The sequence below is a fragment of the Magallana gigas genome, chromosome 10, assembly GCF_963853765.1.
Source record: "Magallana gigas chromosome 10, xbMagGiga1.1, whole genome shotgun sequence".
In the NCBI taxonomy this organism is placed as follows: domain Eukaryota; kingdom Metazoa; phylum Mollusca; class Bivalvia; order Ostreida; family Ostreidae; genus Magallana; species Magallana gigas.
The window spans coordinates 4119975-4139642 of NC_088862.1; the positions used below are offsets into that span (position 1 = coordinate 4119975).

The following is a 19668-nucleotide window of genomic DNA, read 5'->3' on the forward strand; positions in this document are numbered from 1 at the left end:
CTTAAAATCGGCAATGAGACAGACGTATATTTTCTTGGCAAGACGACACCTTTAAAATACTTAAACATTATCAAACCCCTACAAGTTTGCAAGTTTTGTACTAAACGTATAAAAGCAGTTAAGACTGAATGCGATTTATATAAAAAGACGTTCAACGCATCATTCAGTATACTTTATTTTTAGGAGGATCAGGATGATGCAGTAAATAATTATTAGCTACCATAATGATTTTTTGCTGTTTTGAAAACATCAACATTAAGATGCCCATATTAACTTGAATCTAGATTTTATTTGTTATCGAAAACTTGTGTAACAGTATTTTATAAAAGTAAGTATAAAATTTTTGATCTCAAATCGTGTCCAAATCCCTTTAAGATGAATCGAGATCAATGCCACTTGATTATTTTCGATGAAAACCTAAGTAATTCATATTTTCGTGAAACTTGTTTGAACGTGATTTTTTTTTCGTCAGCCGACCAAAGAGAATGTATATCAAATAAATTTCAGCGCTGTAGTTTTTCTGTTAACGTTATAAAAATCCCATGTACATAATATAGCTTAAAGTTAATCAAGTGTAGAGGCACTCGTCGTTCATGTATATAAATGTTTTGTTGTATGCAAAACACTACATGTGTGCAAGCTTAGTGTATATATAACTACATGTATGTTATGAAGAAATTTTTTGACGTTACTTCGTTCAGCATGACCCAATAAAGAATGCCTGCTACAGTGCCGTTAGATCGTGTATCGCATTAGTAAAGCTGAACTCCAGTCGTAAAATGCATTGTCTGGTGGTATGCCATATGTCTCTTTCATCGCCGCTATCCCTAACAACCTCTATATAAGCAGTAGACCTTTTAACAGTTCAGAGTAGAGGTCTGTCCTGAGTGGTCGTACATGTTTCCTCGCTGTTTTACTCAGTCGCGATGAAATTATCAATCCTACGCACTTTTTCCAAGTAAGGAGAGTACTAACATCAAATAAACATGTCGATGCATAATTTACATATACAGAATATTCACACAAAAAAACAAGAAATACATGCACAAAATCTAAGACCTTTAAAGGTATACAAAACGTAGGCCACGAGTTTCTAGGTGCAATCGGCTGTAACGAAATCGAAGGGTATATATACCTGTGTGACGGTGCCTATTGAGAAGGGGCTTTCAGCTTGTAAAGAAAAGCTTTAAACAGGTTTGCTGTTTGTGGTTTAAAACATTATTTAGGGCGCACCTTTAGCAGCAGAAGTCTGCACAAAATGTAATGCAACGAGAAAAGCTAAAAATGGCGTAAAGATGCATGCAATACAAGTCTGGATAATTCAATGAACCGTTGACCATTTTAAGTGACTTTACCATAAGGTACGTAACCAGGGTAATGGTAGTTAAGGAAGGTAATTGGACAGATAATGGGTGGTATGCATGTTTGAAATTTTGCCATTAAAAAATCCATGACAGAAGAAAAAATAAATGTACGTAAATGTTATCTTATAATTAAACTTATCGTAACCTTTCAATCAGTACGCCAAAAAAGCATATTTCAATGCCTAGATTTCATTCACACGTGTGTTCAGCTTCAATTAACCCAGTGTATCGTTAGAAAATAAGAAATAACGTTGATTGTGACAAGCGATGTAGTTGATTCCTTTCAAAAGTAATCGATTAAATTACAATTACTCTGGATTTTAAAATAAATTAATTTCAAACCGATTACATCCAATTTTAGGAGTAATCGATTACATTAGATTACTTTTCCTTCTTGTAACCATGATAACTTAATTATGATTACTTTCGATTACATTATCAGTATTTGGTGGGGGGGGGGGGGCTCTCTATATTTCGTTTAATTTGCAACTCGACTTTTGACTTTCAGAGTATGGTTAAGCGTGAAAAGGTATCAATTTACCATTCTAAACATGGAAATTGGAAAAAAAAACTTTGTTTGGCTCCAATCATATCATAGTCACTTTTTAAAAATTGATTCTGAAATTATATTTGTAACGAAATTATTGCCTAGAAATCTGTTATATACAAAAGGATTTTAAATATTTAATGTAAATTCTCAGGACATTAGAACTCTGGTACCAAAAAAGGAGATAAAAGCTCTATCGTCTTCTAGAGATGCTCATCATTAAATTCTGCAATTATAATGCAATCAAAACTTCTATTTTTTCCACTGTTTCATTTATATGAATTGATTCATTTTTGACTAATTTGACTGCTTAGGCGACGCTTGTTTATGTGTTAATACAATAACTGAGTAATTAATTGATGTACGTGATTTAAGGAAAGAATTCAATATCATTTAATATTTACTCGTTTGATGAGATATTGGCGCTTCTGATTGGTCGAAAAATTTCTTGTCCTTTTCCAGAATAATTATAACGAACATATTGGCCTATACACTTTAACGGTAACATTGCTGTTCAAATGTGGTAACGATGATTTTTAAATTTACAAACGTAACGTACATGATCGGTTTTCAGAATAAGCATCGTAAAGCAAAGCTACAGTCATTTCATGTATATCTTTTACAACTTTATTCTTTGCTATGGTATGCGATTTTAATGATATGCTATGAGACTTTTGTATGCTATGAGATTTGTATGCTATGCTATGAGAAATGAAGGGCTTAATGATATGGTATGGTATGGTATGCTATGCTATGGGATTTGAACAAAAACGCCTCCATACACAGAAGAGTTCCACACATTTCGAGGTAAAATAATAAGAAGCCAAAGCTTACCACAAACCTGCAATGTGAACATTTCGTTTTTCAAAATAAAAACATTTAAAACCGAGTTAAAATAATGTTGTATGTTATGCTATGGTATGCTATGGTATGCTATGGTGTGATATGACGAATGGGATTCTATGAGATTGTATGCTATGGTATGAGATTCCAATGGTATGGTATGAGATTTCAATGCTATGCTATGCTATGGTGTATGTTGTAAAAGATATGCTTGAACTGACTGTATGAGTAATGCATCAACTCCTTCGGCGTATTCCAAGCGGCAGATAAACCATTTAAGTACATCACTGGCTATCTAGTTACCACAACGTTTACAAAAGTCGCTTATACATACTAGTACTCTTTGTCGACATATCAACCAGCTACGCGCATTGATGAAGTTTTCCGGTCATTTTTTTCTTTGACGTCGATCAATAGAAAAATTATTATCTTCATTTCATAAATCTATTTTTATTTTTAAGCGGTTTATAAAAAAGCGTAAACTGTTTGAAACCATTTTATATTGTATAGACCTAATAAATATTGAATTCATTGTTTATAATTTTATTTTTTTTACTCTTCATTGTAGATAAAAACGGTCATTTGACCTTTAAAATGACGTATAATTGTACAAAATTCAAACGTAACGTCAGGCGTAACAATGCGATTTTGATGTTAATGTTACAATGACGTAGGCAACATTCTTTATACGATATAAAATAATTTTTAGCCAATCAGAATGCGCGTTACAACCAGAATTAAATTATTATGTTATCAACAAATTGTAATAGCAAAACTGATTATTGTTTTTTATAAGTTATTTTACTGCATTGGAATTTTTATATCTATTTCAATTAAAGTTGAGATTTCCCAAAGACACGTTTTCTCTTAAAGTATACGGACATATACCCAAGCACGTCTACTCTCAGAGAAAACGTAACGCTAATACGGGGATACGATTTTTCACGGTAACGTGTCATTCATTTCTCGTAATACCTCTTTAAACATCATCTAGCGTCAATTCAGTAAATTACTGTTCTTACTATTACTGTTACATCCATTTGTTTTGCATCGGTGTCTGTTGATTTCGCAAACGTGTCTGTTGGTTTTGGTTTAAGCTGGTCTGTTTTGTATTTCGGTATGTTTTTAAAAACTGGTTGCCCGTTTAACATTAACGTGTTTTTTTTCACTTTCACCGCCTATACACCAATTTTTTTCTTTAAAAGATAGTGACACACAAAAAGGAAAGGGAACCTTTCAATACCAAGAAATACCTAATATATTGTTGTATCATCCCTGCTTTGTTTAACTTCAAATTTTCCGCGAGACGGATATTTAAGTACGTGGCAAATCGACAACCTTCCATGAGTGAGGAATTAAACAACCCCAATACATTCTTGCATGCTATATTACGTGTAGAAAGTATGCTTTTAACAAATGAAAAGAAACCTGAAAAAGTTTACATGAATTATCTATTAAGCTGTAATTTATTCACACGGTTATACATAGATTGATTTTAAACATTTGAATTGTTGAATTAAAGGAGAGAGAGAGAGAGAGAGAGAGAGAGAGAGAGAGAGAGAGAGAGAATGGTCCACAGATCTGAATAATTAACAGTTAATGAGTATGACACAACCCTTATGACTTTAAAATAATTCCAGATAAATTGATTTAATATCAAATTTTAATGTTGAAAAGCAAGATTCAGTGTCGGCAAAAACATAGGCAGGTGAAAGTTATTGTATTTCCATCGGGAAGCTTAAGTGAAGAATGATGGGAAAAAATACATTCATAAAAACAAACAAGATACAATATTATCAGTTTAGTTGATTGGCATCCAAATAAACTAAATTAAGCATTGATTATAGTTCTTCATCTTTAATTGCTGTACCTTTAAAAAATATACTTTTTTATTATTATAGAATACATCAGAATAAAATGATGGCATTTTTGAGTAATGATATTTATCTTTTTAAAGGATTTGCTTTCACTCACAATCATGGCGTTTATTGAAGACCTGTTATCAGTTTTCCAGGAAGTTTCAGAGGACGACGGAAACTCAAACTTCACTTACACAATTGTTTAGTAAGTATTACATTTTCTAACAGATAATAACATTAACATATACATGTACCACTGTAACAACAATCAATTAAAAATAAAATAGCTGAAAATCCCCACACAATATTTCTTTACTCTTACGTATGCTTTCGTAGATAAGGTTTTTGTTTATCAGTTGTTGTATTATACAGTGGAGGCTGTTCGAAGGTTATCCCTCACCAGGAATTCCGGCTATATTTACTCATCCCAGCGGTAAGTTTACCTTACCTCCACCTTACTTATACTTCATCTACCCTTTCTTGCCGGCTACATACATATATAAAACACAACATTTTGTTTTAAAGATGCATAAAACAAAATGCATTCACTTTGATTTCTTTATCTTTGTTATCCCTTTTAAAACAAAGTGAAATAGATAATTCAGAACCAGCTTCAATGATTATTCGAAAGCATCAGATACAACATCATGAAATGAAATACTTAATTTAAAAGCTCATTGGAAATTATAACCAACGGGAATTTAAAAATGACATTCTTTATATATTTCTTGCATAAGTATTTCTATATTAATGTTTTGTATATGAATGCATGATGTTTTTGAGATTAAATTCATTTGTTGAATGTAATTCCAATGTCTGAAATTTCTTATACTTGTAAACTTAGTTGTTGTAAGACAAAAGTAAAATATTTTAGGCCATATCTACTGTGCTTTTGGCATTTTCTACACGACGAACGAAACAAAAACTTCATTTGTTAAATGGACGACCAGGACTCATATTGTAAGTTGTTCATTTATTTAATACACAATTACTTTATTAAACATAATACAATGATTTTTAGATAATAAAAAAACAAAAACGATTTTCCAGCCCAATGGATGTTATGAAGAGATCTCACCGATTTTCCTACGCCGCTGCATTCGGGACGCTGGCTCATCTTTGCTCTAATATCGTGTTTGATGCTAAATATGCCTTTAACTATAACGGACCAACATATCTAAAAGGTTTACTTATTTTCTAAATCTCTGAAGCTAATACAGTTTATATCAAAATTTCATATAGTCGAAGCAACTGTACAATTTGTCTTAAACTTGCATCTTGCTAATGCAAATGAAAAGAATTAAAAAGAAAAATTTCTACAGTATATTAATTTAAATGAAATATTTCCCGTTTTGTTAAAATCAGTAAATCAGACAATATATCTTCGACATTATTCTTTTAATTGATTTTGCTTCTTATTACAGTTTTGATAGCTCTGGTATCCATGTTGATATATGGCATGGGTTACTTCCCCTTGTTTGCAGGAATTACCACAGAAAGCCCATTGGGATACCTCGTAGCAACCTTATTCTCTTGGGTTTTTACGGCTGAATTTTTTGCCAATTCATTTTGTACACAAAAAATGAATGTAAGTATTCTGATTTTCAAAACATATTATCATATATGAGGCATTGAATATTAAAGAAAAATGTTCATCCTGACTGAAAATTGTGTTGGTTTTTTTTTTGGAATTTATATATGAATATATATAACTACATTTAATTCGTGTTTTAGATTTCCTATTTGATCCTTATCATTGGGGTACTACCGGAAATGCTATGTTACCTCTATCTGACCTTTAGTCTCCCCGTCAGATTCGTTCTTTCTATTGCAAAACCAGAGAAGAAAACTAAACTAGCAGTGGACTTTGAGAGCAGCGAGGACCTCTATGAATCCGTTCGAAAGTCATACCAAGGCATCCACGTTGCAAAGCTGTTTAAAAGACCCCCTCCTCCTCCCCCGTAGGTCCACGCTTCTATAAAGTTTTACAAACAAAATGTTATTTTTTTTTATATAATGTATGTAATGAAGAGAGATTTTCGCTTATATATAATTTTACTGTTTTTTAAGTAAGCATATATACATATCAATTAAAGTTTTACATGTTATACATATACATCTTGTTTTTTCATCAGATGGACATTTTAAAAATAGTTTTCCCTAAATGATAATTTGAATTGAAAGTGTTCCATATACGCACATATCAATTATATTCGTAAAGGGTTAATTTGTCGTTCTTTATTTATTATTATTTAGAGTTTTGAATATAATTTACACTTTTTATGATATGTGTACCCACTATTTCTTATATTTATTTGTCAATGATTATTTGATGCAGACCTCCAGAAGGTGCTAAAGAAAAACTGATATTTCTACTGAAAAACTTGACTGGAATGGTTTTTTACAAACGTACTAAAGGTATGTCAGGCCTATTTAAATAAAATGAATAAGTAAATAAATGAATCACATTATTTGTTTGACAAAATAAAATGAACTACCTATACGATTTGGCCAATGCTCACCTGGACTAGATAAGTTTCATTGGTCACTTTAAAGCAATACTTGACCTATTACCCAATAACGGGCGAAAAAAAATTAGATTTTAAAGCACACCCAACAAGAAAACTTCGGTAAACTTATATAGACACGCACGCACACAAGCTCCCCGAACCAATTCAAGAAACAAACAATTTAGATAAATATTTAATAATGAAAAAAAACTTAAACGTATATTCTTTTAACATTGCTTTTAAATTTCTTTAAAGGTTTCCGGTATTCAACTAGAATAATGAGTGTAATTGCCATTGGATTTATTTTACTCTGTGAGGTAATAAGATAAGACAAGATATTCTTATTTAATCCATATTTATATAGACTATTGCATATTGAAATGATAAACTTATCTGATAATGTACTGCAAGAAAAAATAGTTATATATGTACATATTAATGGTAGACTTTTACAAATTACGGTAATCTTTAGTAAAGAAATCTTAAATTTAATGCAACATAATTGCAACGACGAACATAATTTTCTTCCATTTTGTAAACGATATCTTAACAAGGCTTGTACAATTGACACAGTCCATTAAGGTAGATGTAATCATCTCGATCTTGATTTTCAAATGCAACCTATTTATGAACAATAAGTATTATTACAATGGCACACTTTTTGTGCGAATGGGTCTAAGAAGAATAGTGTAATATATTTCGCATATTATGGGAAGTACTCAACTGTAAAATTTTCTGGGATGAATGTTTCGATATCTGCAAAAATCCTATTTGACAACATTCTGTGATGGATGTTTTTGATATCTGTAAAAATCATATTCTACAACCTGAATACTTACGTTTTTTTGTTATTTTTAAATTGCAGGTTACCTTTCTTCTGTTCATTGTATTTTATCAAACATTCGAGTATGCGGAAAAAATTCTAAACACTTTAAAAGTCGCAGAAGATTTTTTAACTACGACTGACAGGAAAGCCCTGGACATGTTTTTGTTTTTGTGTACAGCACTTAGAGGTAAACAATGATGTAATTTATCTCCAAATGGCAAACATTATTTTTTATCTTAAGTTGCAAAAACTTTGATAAAGGAGTAATTTTTATGGCTAATTAAACTTGCAATTGTGTTATAAACTTGTTATATTCTTTTCAGGTTGCTTCTTAACTTCTTTGATGGTAGCATATACCATTAATGTTGTGTTTCTTCTTCATTATATGACGTCATACAGGTAGGTGTCATTTCTAATGTCATACATATGTAACATATGAAAAACGTCAACAAAATTTTAACACAGTTGAAATAATGTGTGTATGTGCTTGCTACTGACAGACTGACAAAACAGTATCCGGCTCGGCTTTACTTTACGTTTTATCAATCACAATAACACTTTACAAAAAATGATGTAGCTGATGTTTAAGATAAATAAGAATGTTATCAATGTTACAATTAAAAAAAATTATTTTCTTTACCTGTTTGTGTATACTAAAATTTATTCACAAAGTCAAAAATTGTGAACAAATATTGTTAAAATTAACACAAATTCACCTCTAATTCTATCGTAATGATCAATATAAAAGGATTAAGCTAATGTAACAATTTAATACGTTTATGAAAGGGTGTTCATTTGATATTTAACATTCGACTGAACAGCTAATATCTATGATATCAAATTTGTGTGTCTGTTTCATAAGTGGTCAGTGTTTGTTCATTGTTGTTTGAGCAGTTGACAACCCTTTAAAAAGTCACATGACACAAACTAAAACTTTGACATTGGTATATTTAATTAAGTACGATGTTTCAGGAACAATTTGCTTTTACTGTACAAAGGGAAGAATGAGCATCTCATACCGATGACCGAAAAGTCCAATGCAAGTCTAATCGTAAGTAGAATGTATGTTCAAATAAAAATCACTTTGGAGTTCTACTAGTTTTTTGTTGTAGCATTGAATTTAGCCAAACTTTGCCTTTGATAAGCTCTATAAATGTCGTCAACACAACGTCTTTGCGACTAATGTTTTCATGGTATGATAGAATGAAGAAAAATCATCGATGATTTTACTATTTGCAACTGTTTTATAGTTGAACTTGTCCGTTAACAAAAAAAGTTAGGTTTTGTAAGTTAAAAGTTCAAGTAAAACTCGATTGCTTGAACTGCAATCTTTAAAAGTTCTCAAAAAACCCCAGTGAAATTAGGGTCACGATTTTTTTTTATAGACATGCATAAACAAAAGTTATCAAGTATTTAAAACCTCTTATTCCTACATCTTTTGACTACAAGGTTGGTAGCATGAGATATGCTGGATATCAGGTGGGATACATTGGATGGGGTAGGTGGAATGTAAATGTTTCCATACAAACTTATAGCAAAATATTGATGGGTAAACTGATTGCGATGATAAACATTTGGAATTGTTTTGTGCTTAGAGAATTTCTTTAAAACTCACAAATATTCTTTTTAAGGGTTTTTCATCCAGTTTTTGATGCTGTTGACATTTTCCATTGTAATTGCGACGATAGTGACATTATGGGATGTGATCAAAGACCTTATTTTGCAACAGATAATGATATTATGGTAAATAGAATCACTTTTGTTTTTTCCCCAAATATTAACGATTTTAGCAAAAGATATTTAGTAAAATTGTTTCAATGTATTTTTCACCAAAGGATACTCTGTAATTGAAATTGAAATTCAAAAGCGTCTAATATGAGGTGAAAGATGAACGAAACAAAACGACAGAAAAATGTATAATGTTCCTCTTATGACATGGAAAACGTTTTAATATTGTGTAACAAGCCGTGGCTGGACTATGTATAAGTTGATCAGAAAATATATCGTTAATTAAAAGAAAAATTTTCACAATGTCGAAATCTTCCAAAAAAGTGAAATCTATTTTAATAGCTTCTTTGATATCTTTTTATAAATAGGGCCAATTAGTTAAAACTTTAACCCGTATATGTATTTTTGTATTTTCATTTTTTTTAATTAATTAAAATTTTAACCCGAAAATGTATTTTTGTATTTTTCTTTTTTTTCTTTAGAAATTCGATGATTGAAATATGATTACAATGCAGTGAAAAATGTATGTTTGTTGTATTCTACTTGCAGGCCAGTGTTAATCACCTCCCTGGTGTTAAACATTCTACAGCTTGTATTATCAAAGTTTCTCTTTCTACAAGAAAATGGTGATATTTTAGCCATGGATAACAGGTTAATTTTATTTTAATTGAATGAACATTGTCAGTAATGGATGTAAAGAGTCGAAATAACCTACATATGAAAATTTTAAAATTTGAAGCCGAATAAAAAATTTATATACCTTCACCTGCGTATGGTGTTTTTGTGTCTCAGTTAATTCGATACACAAGGACATGCTCTTTGTATTAACAGTTTCTAAGGCGAGGCAAGCTACTGACAAACAAGTTAATAAAACAGGACTATGAACAGTCTCGTTTGAAGTAATCTTTTCGTAAGTTCTATGGTCGATATTACGACTTGTCAGCAAATACAATCTTCCACTTGGTCGCATGCTGACTGACGTTTTCCATAATAATTGTTTGACCATAATAAATCACCTTATTGTCTACTGACCTTTCCGGTTTTTTTCCCGAGAACGACAAAGAGCACACGGTGGGTGTGACCGGTCAGCAGAGGAAGCTCACTCTTCCATGGCACCTGATCCTACCTCTATCTTTTTAGAGGTCCGTGTTGCTCTGCTTTGAATTTGTATTGTGTTTATGGAATTTTGAGATGGTCGACAGTTTGTTATGGTCATTTTTCCATGAACATATTAGTTAAAGACACACTTAAATATAATCTTATTCAATTGTTATAAATTACCATGTTTATACCATTAGATCTTTACAGAGGAAGAGCACTATATAAATACAATATTGTATATAGAAAACTATCCAAATGTAAAATGCAAAAAATTTGGATTTCGATTTAGTTAAAAATAGGTTATAGATTAACAAATCATATCTGAAAGTTTTTGATATATCTTCTGGTTAATTTGCGGACCAACGAGCCTCCTTAACTTTAGTTTTTTTGTAATGTTATAGGCGGCTGTTCTTCATCTTTACATACTTCATGTTTTTCTACAACATCTTTATTGGAATCTTCTCGTGTCTGATGAGGATAATTAAAGCCATCATCCTGGGAGCGCTTTTCCTTCCACGACTTGACCACAGTACTCTTCCTAAAAAATTCCAACGGATGGACCCTGGTAACTCTTATTACAAAAAAATCGTTTGTTTTACGTAAGATATAATTCATGTTAAATGTTTAGTTTTTTTTATTTAGTTTGATGTTGCTATGTATTTATTGAAAATAATATTTTGAAAATTTTTACATATTTTACGCCAAAAGCCTTTCATGTATTTTTTTTCTATTCAGTTTAACATGATTTGGCTCTTTAAATTTTGTAAATGTTTGTTTTGTATTTAAGGTTTTGATGCATACTGTGGATTCATGCATGTAGAAAGTACTCATACAAATCCCGTTGCAATGGTGTTTATCAGTATTTTGCAAGCAGAATCGCTAACGGCGTTGAAAAGGAAGGAAAAGAAAATTCTTAATATTATTTTACGGGGTGAGTTTTTTTAATATCAAGACCAGTACTTTGTTAGTATATTTTGATTAATTGTACATGTAAGTAATATAGATAGTTAACAGTGTTGCGTTTTTCATAATTGACGTTGAACAAAAAAAAGACGTTATCATTACAGTGTTAAAAATTCGGCTCAATTTTCTCGTTAACAGTGTTGCACTTTTTATAATTGTTTATCATGTATTGATGTTATTGACGGCTCAATTCTCTCGTCAAAATGGCACGTTTGGTGCATTCTGATTGACAATTGTTTAAATGTTTGTTGTAAATAAATTCATTCATAAAACTTGTCACTAATACGATTTAGTTTGATTTACCGCGAAGGTATAGGAAAAATAATGGTAGTATTTTTTGAAGAATATTTGTTTTTTTACTTAAGAAAAGAGAAAAAAGATGTAAAGAAAAAAAATATTACCGTCCAATAGATTTTGTTAGCAAATATATATTTACATTCAATGAGAAATAATTAACTTGGCTATAACATTGTTTTATTATAATGTCGCATAGAATCAAAATGCATGATATTCATTCACATTTTTGAACATTATAAAAAAAGAACTGTTTTGATATTGCAATATATGTTTCAAATAGATGAATATCAAGAGATGTTGGCCAAGAAGAGAAGGAAAGTCCGATGGAAGTGGCTTTTAGCCTACACTCTCGTAAATAATCCGGAAATCTCCCTACAACGGAGACTCGTCTTAGCAAAGGAACGAAACGAGAATATCAAGGAGATTTTCTTCTCTCACTCATCATCGTTTACAGTTAACTCAACAAAACTCGATCTAGAAGATGTCATTATACAGAGCGAAAGATTATAGTTTGCCTGTAACATTTAATGGATGTTAGGAAATAGACTTGAAATCTGCAACGAGTTTTAGTGTAATGGTCATGCATGATGAATGTACATTTATAATGTGCATCGATGAGCATACTTCTACGAATGAAACTTAGGACATCGGTACATCCATTTACATTTTTTGTACATGTATCATAATTAACAAAGAAAAAAAATAATTTTTCCATATTAACAAAAAAATCTAAAAATCGAAAAATACGAGACAAAGAGCAGTTACATGAGTTATCGTTCTTATACTTTCAAGTCAGCTAATGCACACGAAGCATACCCACTCAAAATGTGAAAGATTTAGTTAGTTACAAAGTGCATTTATAGCAAGGAAAATAAAAGAAGAGCGGATTATAGAATTTTGTATTTGAATATTCCATATGTTGTCATACTATTGATAAGCAATACAGCGAAATTTATACGTTACAATACATTCGCTAAGAAAAAGGTACACGCCATCTTTATGGAACATGTAGCAAATAGCTTATAGAGACGAATTATTCCCATTGTATTCTATTTTGCATATTGAGAATCCTAAAAAACGAAATAATCGTCATTAAAATGTTTTAGGTCATTTTGTATATTCAATTATTGTGGTTCACATTATGGACCATTTAGGTTTCTCATTTCAAGATTCATCTACTTTTGTTATCAAGTTGTATTAAATAATTCTACTTGCTCTTAAAAAAGAAGAAAATTTGGAGGCTCAGTGATTCTGATCGTACTAGTTGATTTAACTATAGTCATTTGGGTGACTGATCCAAAGATCACTTTTTAACAATGAGTACCAGTTGCCTATTGAGGTTTTTTTTTTATTGAATGTATCCAATTTTTTAAGATAAAATAAAATTTATTAAAAATCAGCTTGCTATCCTGAAGAAGTGTTTGTTCTCTTTTTTCGAAAGGCAAAAAACCCCCCAAAACAACAATATTTCGTAAGAATGTGGGGAAGGAATGTAAAATTTGAAGTGTTTCACAATCATATGATGTTGATGGTACGAAAGGCCACGTGAGAGTTGTTTTTGTTTTGTATAATGAAAGTATCTTGTGCTTGAAGATAAAACTGTACTTTTTAAAATATCAGCTTGTTATCCTGGTGAAATGTATGTACTTTTTTTTTTACAAGGCCATTTTGAATTTAAAAATATGCAAATGATTTAATAAAAAGTAAAAACATGCAAAGACATTTTATTCGTAATTTTTGTTTAGACAATGCTCACTATATTATTTCCGTTATATATTTATACAAAACAGACCGATCATACAAGAATCAATTATGGTTGATTCAAACAGAAATATGCATAACCTACATAATGAGGAGCAAATTAGATTTACTATATACCTACTTAATTGATTCTCAAAATGAATTTGTTTTCAACAGAGTATGCATGACAACGCAAAGAGTTTATTATTTTTTCCATGCAATATCTACGCTTTCTTTAAAATTTATAAGACCTAGATAAAGACCCCCCCCCCCCATTTTTGATCAATTTTAAATAATAGAACTTAAATTTGAAAACTCTTCCCAAAGTTTTATTCCTTGTTTAAAGTTTTTTTTCAGTAAGATTTTATTAATTCGTACTTAGCTTTTTCTGCTTGAAAAGGGCTAGCTGGTTGTCTCTATAGTACAATAACATACTAAGCATTACTCACGCTTGTTCCCTTTCAGATGCAACTTACAAATTGTTGACATTCCCTTTGTTCATTCAAAAAGCTAATAAGACCTAATCTTAAATTTTGGATGTTCTTACATGAAATAAACTACATGTTAAATGTACTTGTTTTAAAAATTTAATAGGTAAGGAAACCTATTGGTAAAAGGAAATATACTGAAAACCACATGACTAGTAGAATTAATATTCAAATTTTGAAATGTTTTCCCAAAATATATCCAACCGGGTGTTTGGAATGCATGGACAAGGCATTATGATATGTTAATGCTTCGTGTGTTCATCGCATGTTAAATTAGCACTCGTCATTTATCATTTAACATGAAAAATGCAGCGATCAAACTTTCGTCAATCGTTCGGCATCAGTTTTTCACCTTATATAAGTTTGGTTTAAATAGCCTACGTTTAATAATAGTAAGTGAAATCAAAACTTGCTTGTATTTATAAACCTTTTAAGGAGACTCGGTGCGCAACAAATTCGCCATCAGATCTATCTTAAATTTTCAAAATATGTATGCTGCATACACACACCTCGTTTATATCATGAGGTACAGAATACCGTGGTTTCATTAATATTCAAGAACATCAAGAACATAAAGTGAAAATCACAGTTTCAAGGCTACGTATATTCGTGGCCAATGACCCTATCAATACAAAATGTTAATAAAAATTGCACTTCAATGAACATTTAATTTCGTGGATCAACTAAATAACAAAATCCACGAAAATTGGTATTCAACGAATATTGATGAGACCACAGTATTCAGTCGATGAAAAAAGAATTTGATTATAAATACATTTTTTTTTATTAATTCAATGATTCACAATACATATTATATGAATGCTTTGAAATATCCGTGTATGATAGTTATTGTCTTCAGTGACTCTAGATTTGTGTTTCTTTCTTTGATGGTTGGTAATAAATACAACCATTTAGTTCGTTTTGTGTTGTAGCACTTTTACAAATCAAATTATAGGTGATAAACGACGTTTTGTTGATTTTTTTCTCACCATCTTCTTGAAAAAAAATAAAAGGTACATTATATAATAAGTACGAAGGTTCCTGTTAAATGTCATTAATCGCTGCTGAACTTTAGAGGGTTAGATGGTCGTAGCAATTTTTCACCTTTATCGCTCTCTTTAAAAAATGCATGGATTTAATTGCGGAAAAAATATAATCATGTACGGTATGAAAGTGTAATAAAAAGGGAATTTGTTGACCACAAAACTTCCTTAAAGATTAATGTTATTCATTTTTACCAGCTGCTGAACTTAGACGCAACAGAAAAATTGTAACGAACAGGAACGTTATTTTAAACGAGCTCATTGTCTTTAGACACATGAGAATCTAGAACAACAAGAAGGTTCCCGTCGCTGATACGTCATGATTTGTTTTTTTATCTGATAGAAGAGTAACTATAGATTGGTCCACGGGTAATTCGGTTACTTGATCGAAAGATTTTCTGATATTATGCTACGTAAGTTAAAGAACCGAATTTAAATCATTAGTTTTTGATATAAAAAAAAATCCCCCAAATTTAACATGAATCTCTTTCATTTGTTTGTTGTTTATATGAATCAATATGCCGTTATCTCTTATATTCTCCATATTTTGACACACTTTTGATCGAAATCAACAATAAAATCAATTATTAATTTGAGTTTAAAAGTATATCGTTTTCTTTCCAAAAATTATGACATAACAGCAAAGCGTAATGGATTACAGAGTTAACTACAAATCTTTAAGTCATGAGTTCGAATCCCCCTGGGTTTTTATTTATAATTGTTGCATTTCAAAATTTTTAATCCAAACCTTGTTTTCAAATATTGTGAAATTAAAAACGATTAACCAATGATTTTTTCAATTATAAAATACATTTATTAACGTAAAAATTGACAAGTCCCAAACCACCTTAATTTGATATCTTATCTCAATATTGTCACCAACTTTTGTAAACATTTCTTTTAATGAACTTTCAATTGTTTTTTTTAACAATATCCAAAAGTATATCATAACAAAACGCATAAGCAATCAATCGATCGACAAAAAATAACTATTTGTTGATTTTAATACTGTAAGGAAAATATACCAATCTCCCACAACCTGAAAAGAACTTTAAAACATATTTCTATTTCATTCATATGAATAAAGTGGTTTGATTCACGTTTTGAATCATGTTGTTGTATGGTCATGCTGTTTTAAAACAAAACTACATAATACAGCCTTTATGCACGTTTGAAGTTAGAGAAATCGTTTATACTGGAGGCTGACATGATGTAGAACTTTTCTGTATTTCAAAAAACCCCTATTTTTTCCCGGTTTGATTTACATATACCTTATATATATAAAATACCTTCCATATGCACTGTACACAGTGCTCTGAATAAAACGATTTTGTATGTCTTTTTGTTGTAAATTATAAAAACTAAACAGTTTAATTGCAAAATTAAATACTCGCGTAAAAACCCCCCATCTATCAGCAGTATTTGTTTTGTTTTTCATTTTGTATCTTGAACAAGTACTCATATCCTCCCATAGGGCGGACTTAGTACCCTGGGATGACACCCCTTGAAAAACAGATTGACCATGGATAGGGTATCTCTTTATATTGTCGCACTATCATTTTGAATAAACAATCACATTTAAAAAAAATTCAGAAATAGAATAGCCCCCCCCCCCCCCCCCAAAAAAAATGGTTTGTTTTAAACCATTTCGCAAAAGTTTCAGACATTTAATGATTGAATAAATATTGTGAAATTTTAATTTAAAAAAATTGAATTCAGCTAGTGATATTAATGTTCAGGATGGTTAACATTAGTATTATAAATGCTGAGTCAAAATGTGAAAAATCGAGTTACAAGCAATTGCAAGGTACAGAGTTCAGAATACTTTGTTTTGTAAGCAAAGGTCGAGCTTGTTTTTGTTTATCAATGGGTTGTTAGGGTGTATGTTAAATCAGATGATGATAAAAGTTATTCAAACACCTGATTAGTGTATATTGTTCGCCATGAGTCATTTTGTCGAAAAAAAATTATAATTTCTTACTTTACATTAATTGCAAGCAATTAATAAATCTTGAGTTCGGATAACAAAACTATGCAGTCTTAACCTCTGTGTTTCGCTTGTAACTTGACTTCTAACATTTAAATTTTGGTAAATTACTCAAAATGCACAAAGAACATTTTAAACATAAAAAATATTTTTTTTAATACATATCGTGTATAGGTGCCATTAAAATCGAGCGACCGTGCAAGCAAGACGAAAAAATATGATATAACACACAAAGAGCTATAAAGGCGTTAGATAGTTTTGAACTTTTAGAACTTGTTCTTGTATTTTGACAGTGTACCCTAGTACTTGAACACAGGTAAATGACCGGTTTCTAAAGGAGTTTGACACCTTTAGAGAACTACCATAGTCAGGTGACACTGCAATTAAAACTGAAACTTCATTTACATAACCAAAATCTATTTTCACACTAAAAAAATTTATATTAACATCTGTACTGTTGTTCATAATTGTAAAGATTGAATTTCTATACATAGTTCGTCATTATGTTCTCCGCCTTTGATCAACTTAAATAAATATTACTCATGACTGGATTGTTTAGACAGAAATAAATAACCCACTTGTGTTTAGTGTTTTTTAAATCAAGGAGAATAACTCATATGTCCTGATAGCTGTCCCTTTTGATCTTTATGTCTACTTTATGCTTCCAATAAGAAAACTTTTTGGAAAAAAAGAAAGAGTTGCAAAAGGGGCAACTTTTTAAAAAAAATTATTAAAACTATTTTTACAAACTTTACAATATTCAAGGAGCGAGAGAGAGAGAGAGAGAATTTCAACGACAATAATTTTTTTATTTACTTCTACTCCTTTATGTCAATACTAATTATAATATATAATTGTGTGTTGGAAACATTTTACTAAAAGATTTTTCCCATGGACCATAAAGCGCGTAAATTGTCTCAAGTTAAATGTGTATAATATATTTAAACATCGGTAGAAATTAAATTCATTCCCAGATAATTAAATTCATTTCTAAAAATATAAACAAATGACCTTCTTGGAATCGTTCTCATATGATATACAAAATATACCCCCCCCCCCACCCCATGTTAACGTTACCTCAACCAATGTGACTCTCTACAAGGTGAAAGTCGGTCAGCTGAGAGTGAATTAAGACGTGACAAAACATAGAAACGTTGCCTTTTGGTAACCTTTCCGTAATTTTCTGTTTACATTAAGATTTTTGGGTGGCCAAGGTCCATCCCGTGACAGATAAAGTGTTTATATTAACGTCATGTGTATGTTAATTGTAAAAATATCTTTGAAGTTTGAATAAGAAATATCAGAGGCATGTTTAGAAAAAGTTATATATTGTCATGTACAGTATCGGTTTGAATAATATACTCTATCTTTTTCAGTGCAGATATATCAAGTAAAATGCATTAAATGTAGCATATTGAGCAAACTGTTGATTTTGAGTTAATACAGGTTTGTCGATTTAATAAAGTAAAATAAATTAAAACAAACTAGGAGACTTTTGATAACAGGAATATTTCCCTAAGATAAAACGGCATTCAGAAGTTGGAATTCTTATCGCTTTTCGCTATTCACTATAGAATTCTGTGGTCAGTTTTCTATTCAAATTACCGTAAACATGGTAATAAACGTAAATTCAAAATTCCATATAAATTTTTTAATTGAAAGAAACAGTTATATTGTAAAAATTATTACTTGCTGACCTGAAATTGAACATTGACATAATGTATACGCCCAAAAAGAGGCTTAGCTAGCCTGGCAGAAATGGGACATTTCGTATAATACAGTTACAATGGGATTTCTTTCCAGGGGCTGGCTTACACCCTGTATCCCATATTTAGGCCATCATTTTTTTTGAAGATTTGGCCCCGGAAATGCCCAGTCCACCCTCAAAAGGAATTGGGTTTACAAGACCAGTAAAAGGCAAAGCTAGCCTAACGAAAATGGGAAATTTCGTATAATACAGTTATAATGTGATTTCTTCGAAAGGGCTGCCCTAAACCTTGTTTCCCATACTTGGGCCTTCATATTTGGTGAGGATGGGGCCCCGGGAGTGCCCAGTCGACCATCAAAAGTAATTGGGTTTACACAACCAGTAAGAAGCTTAACCACCCTGGCGAAAATGCGATAATGTATCTTTCAAGGGGCTGGCTGACACCCTGTGTTCCATATTTTGGTTTTCATATTTGATGAAGATTGGGCCCCGGGAATGCCCAGTCGACCCTTAAAAGGAATGGGGTTTACACGACCAGTACGAGGCTTAGCTAGCCATGTGAAAATGGGAAATTTCGTACTCCAACTTCTGAATGCTAGATAACACAGTGATAATATTGACTTGTAATCTATGGTTCGTTGCTGCAGTTTTGGCAACAGCAAAT

The 19668-nt window shown here is 31.1% G+C and overlaps 1 protein-coding gene across 3 annotated transcripts; it reads left to right on the top strand.

The window, feature by feature from the left end:
* Positions 1-1097: 1097 nt before the first annotated feature.
* LOC105342713 (receptor for retinol uptake stra6) lies at positions 1098-13721 on the top strand. Of its 3 annotated transcripts, none has more exons than XM_011449734.4 (18): positions 1098-1194; positions 4712-4818; positions 4986-5046; positions 5488-5573; positions 5664-5797; positions 6038-6201; positions 6348-6574; positions 6952-7031; positions 7379-7440; positions 7989-8136; positions 8273-8348; positions 8922-9000; positions 9399-9447; positions 9581-9692; positions 10227-10328; positions 11180-11343; positions 11566-11709; positions 12319-13721. In XM_011449734.4, exons 2-18 carry the CDS (start codon positions 4733-4735, stop codon positions 12546-12548), a joined length of 2004 nt encoding a protein of 667 aa, XP_011448036.3. In that variant the 5' UTR covers positions 1098-1194; positions 4712-4732; the 3' UTR covers positions 12549-13721. The 3 variants fall into 3 exon arrangements, with proteins under 3 accessions (XP_011448036.3, XP_034309390.2, XP_011448035.3); XM_034453499.2 differs by lacking the exon at positions 1098-1194 and adding an exon at positions 1201-1361 and having other exon boundaries at positions 4761-4818; XM_011449733.4 differs by lacking the exon at positions 1098-1194 and adding an exon at positions 1201-1361 and having other exon boundaries at positions 12319-13720.
* The last annotated feature ends 5947 nt before the right edge of the window (positions 13722-19668 follow it).

Excerpts from the sequence above, each read along its gene's own strand:
- LOC105342713 (XM_011449734.4), top strand. The coding sequence starts at position 4,733 with ATGGCGTTTATTGAAGACCTGTTATCAGTTTTCCAGGAAGTTTCAGAG. Across the intron at positions 5,798-6,037 it reads CGGACCAACATATCTAAAAG|TTTTGATAGCTCTGGTATCC; the intron begins GTTTACTTATTT and ends TTCTTATTACAG. Across the intron at positions 6,202-6,347 it reads TTTGTACACAAAAAATGAAT|ATTTCCTATTTGATCCTTAT; the intron begins GTAAGTATTCTG and ends TTCGTGTTTTAG.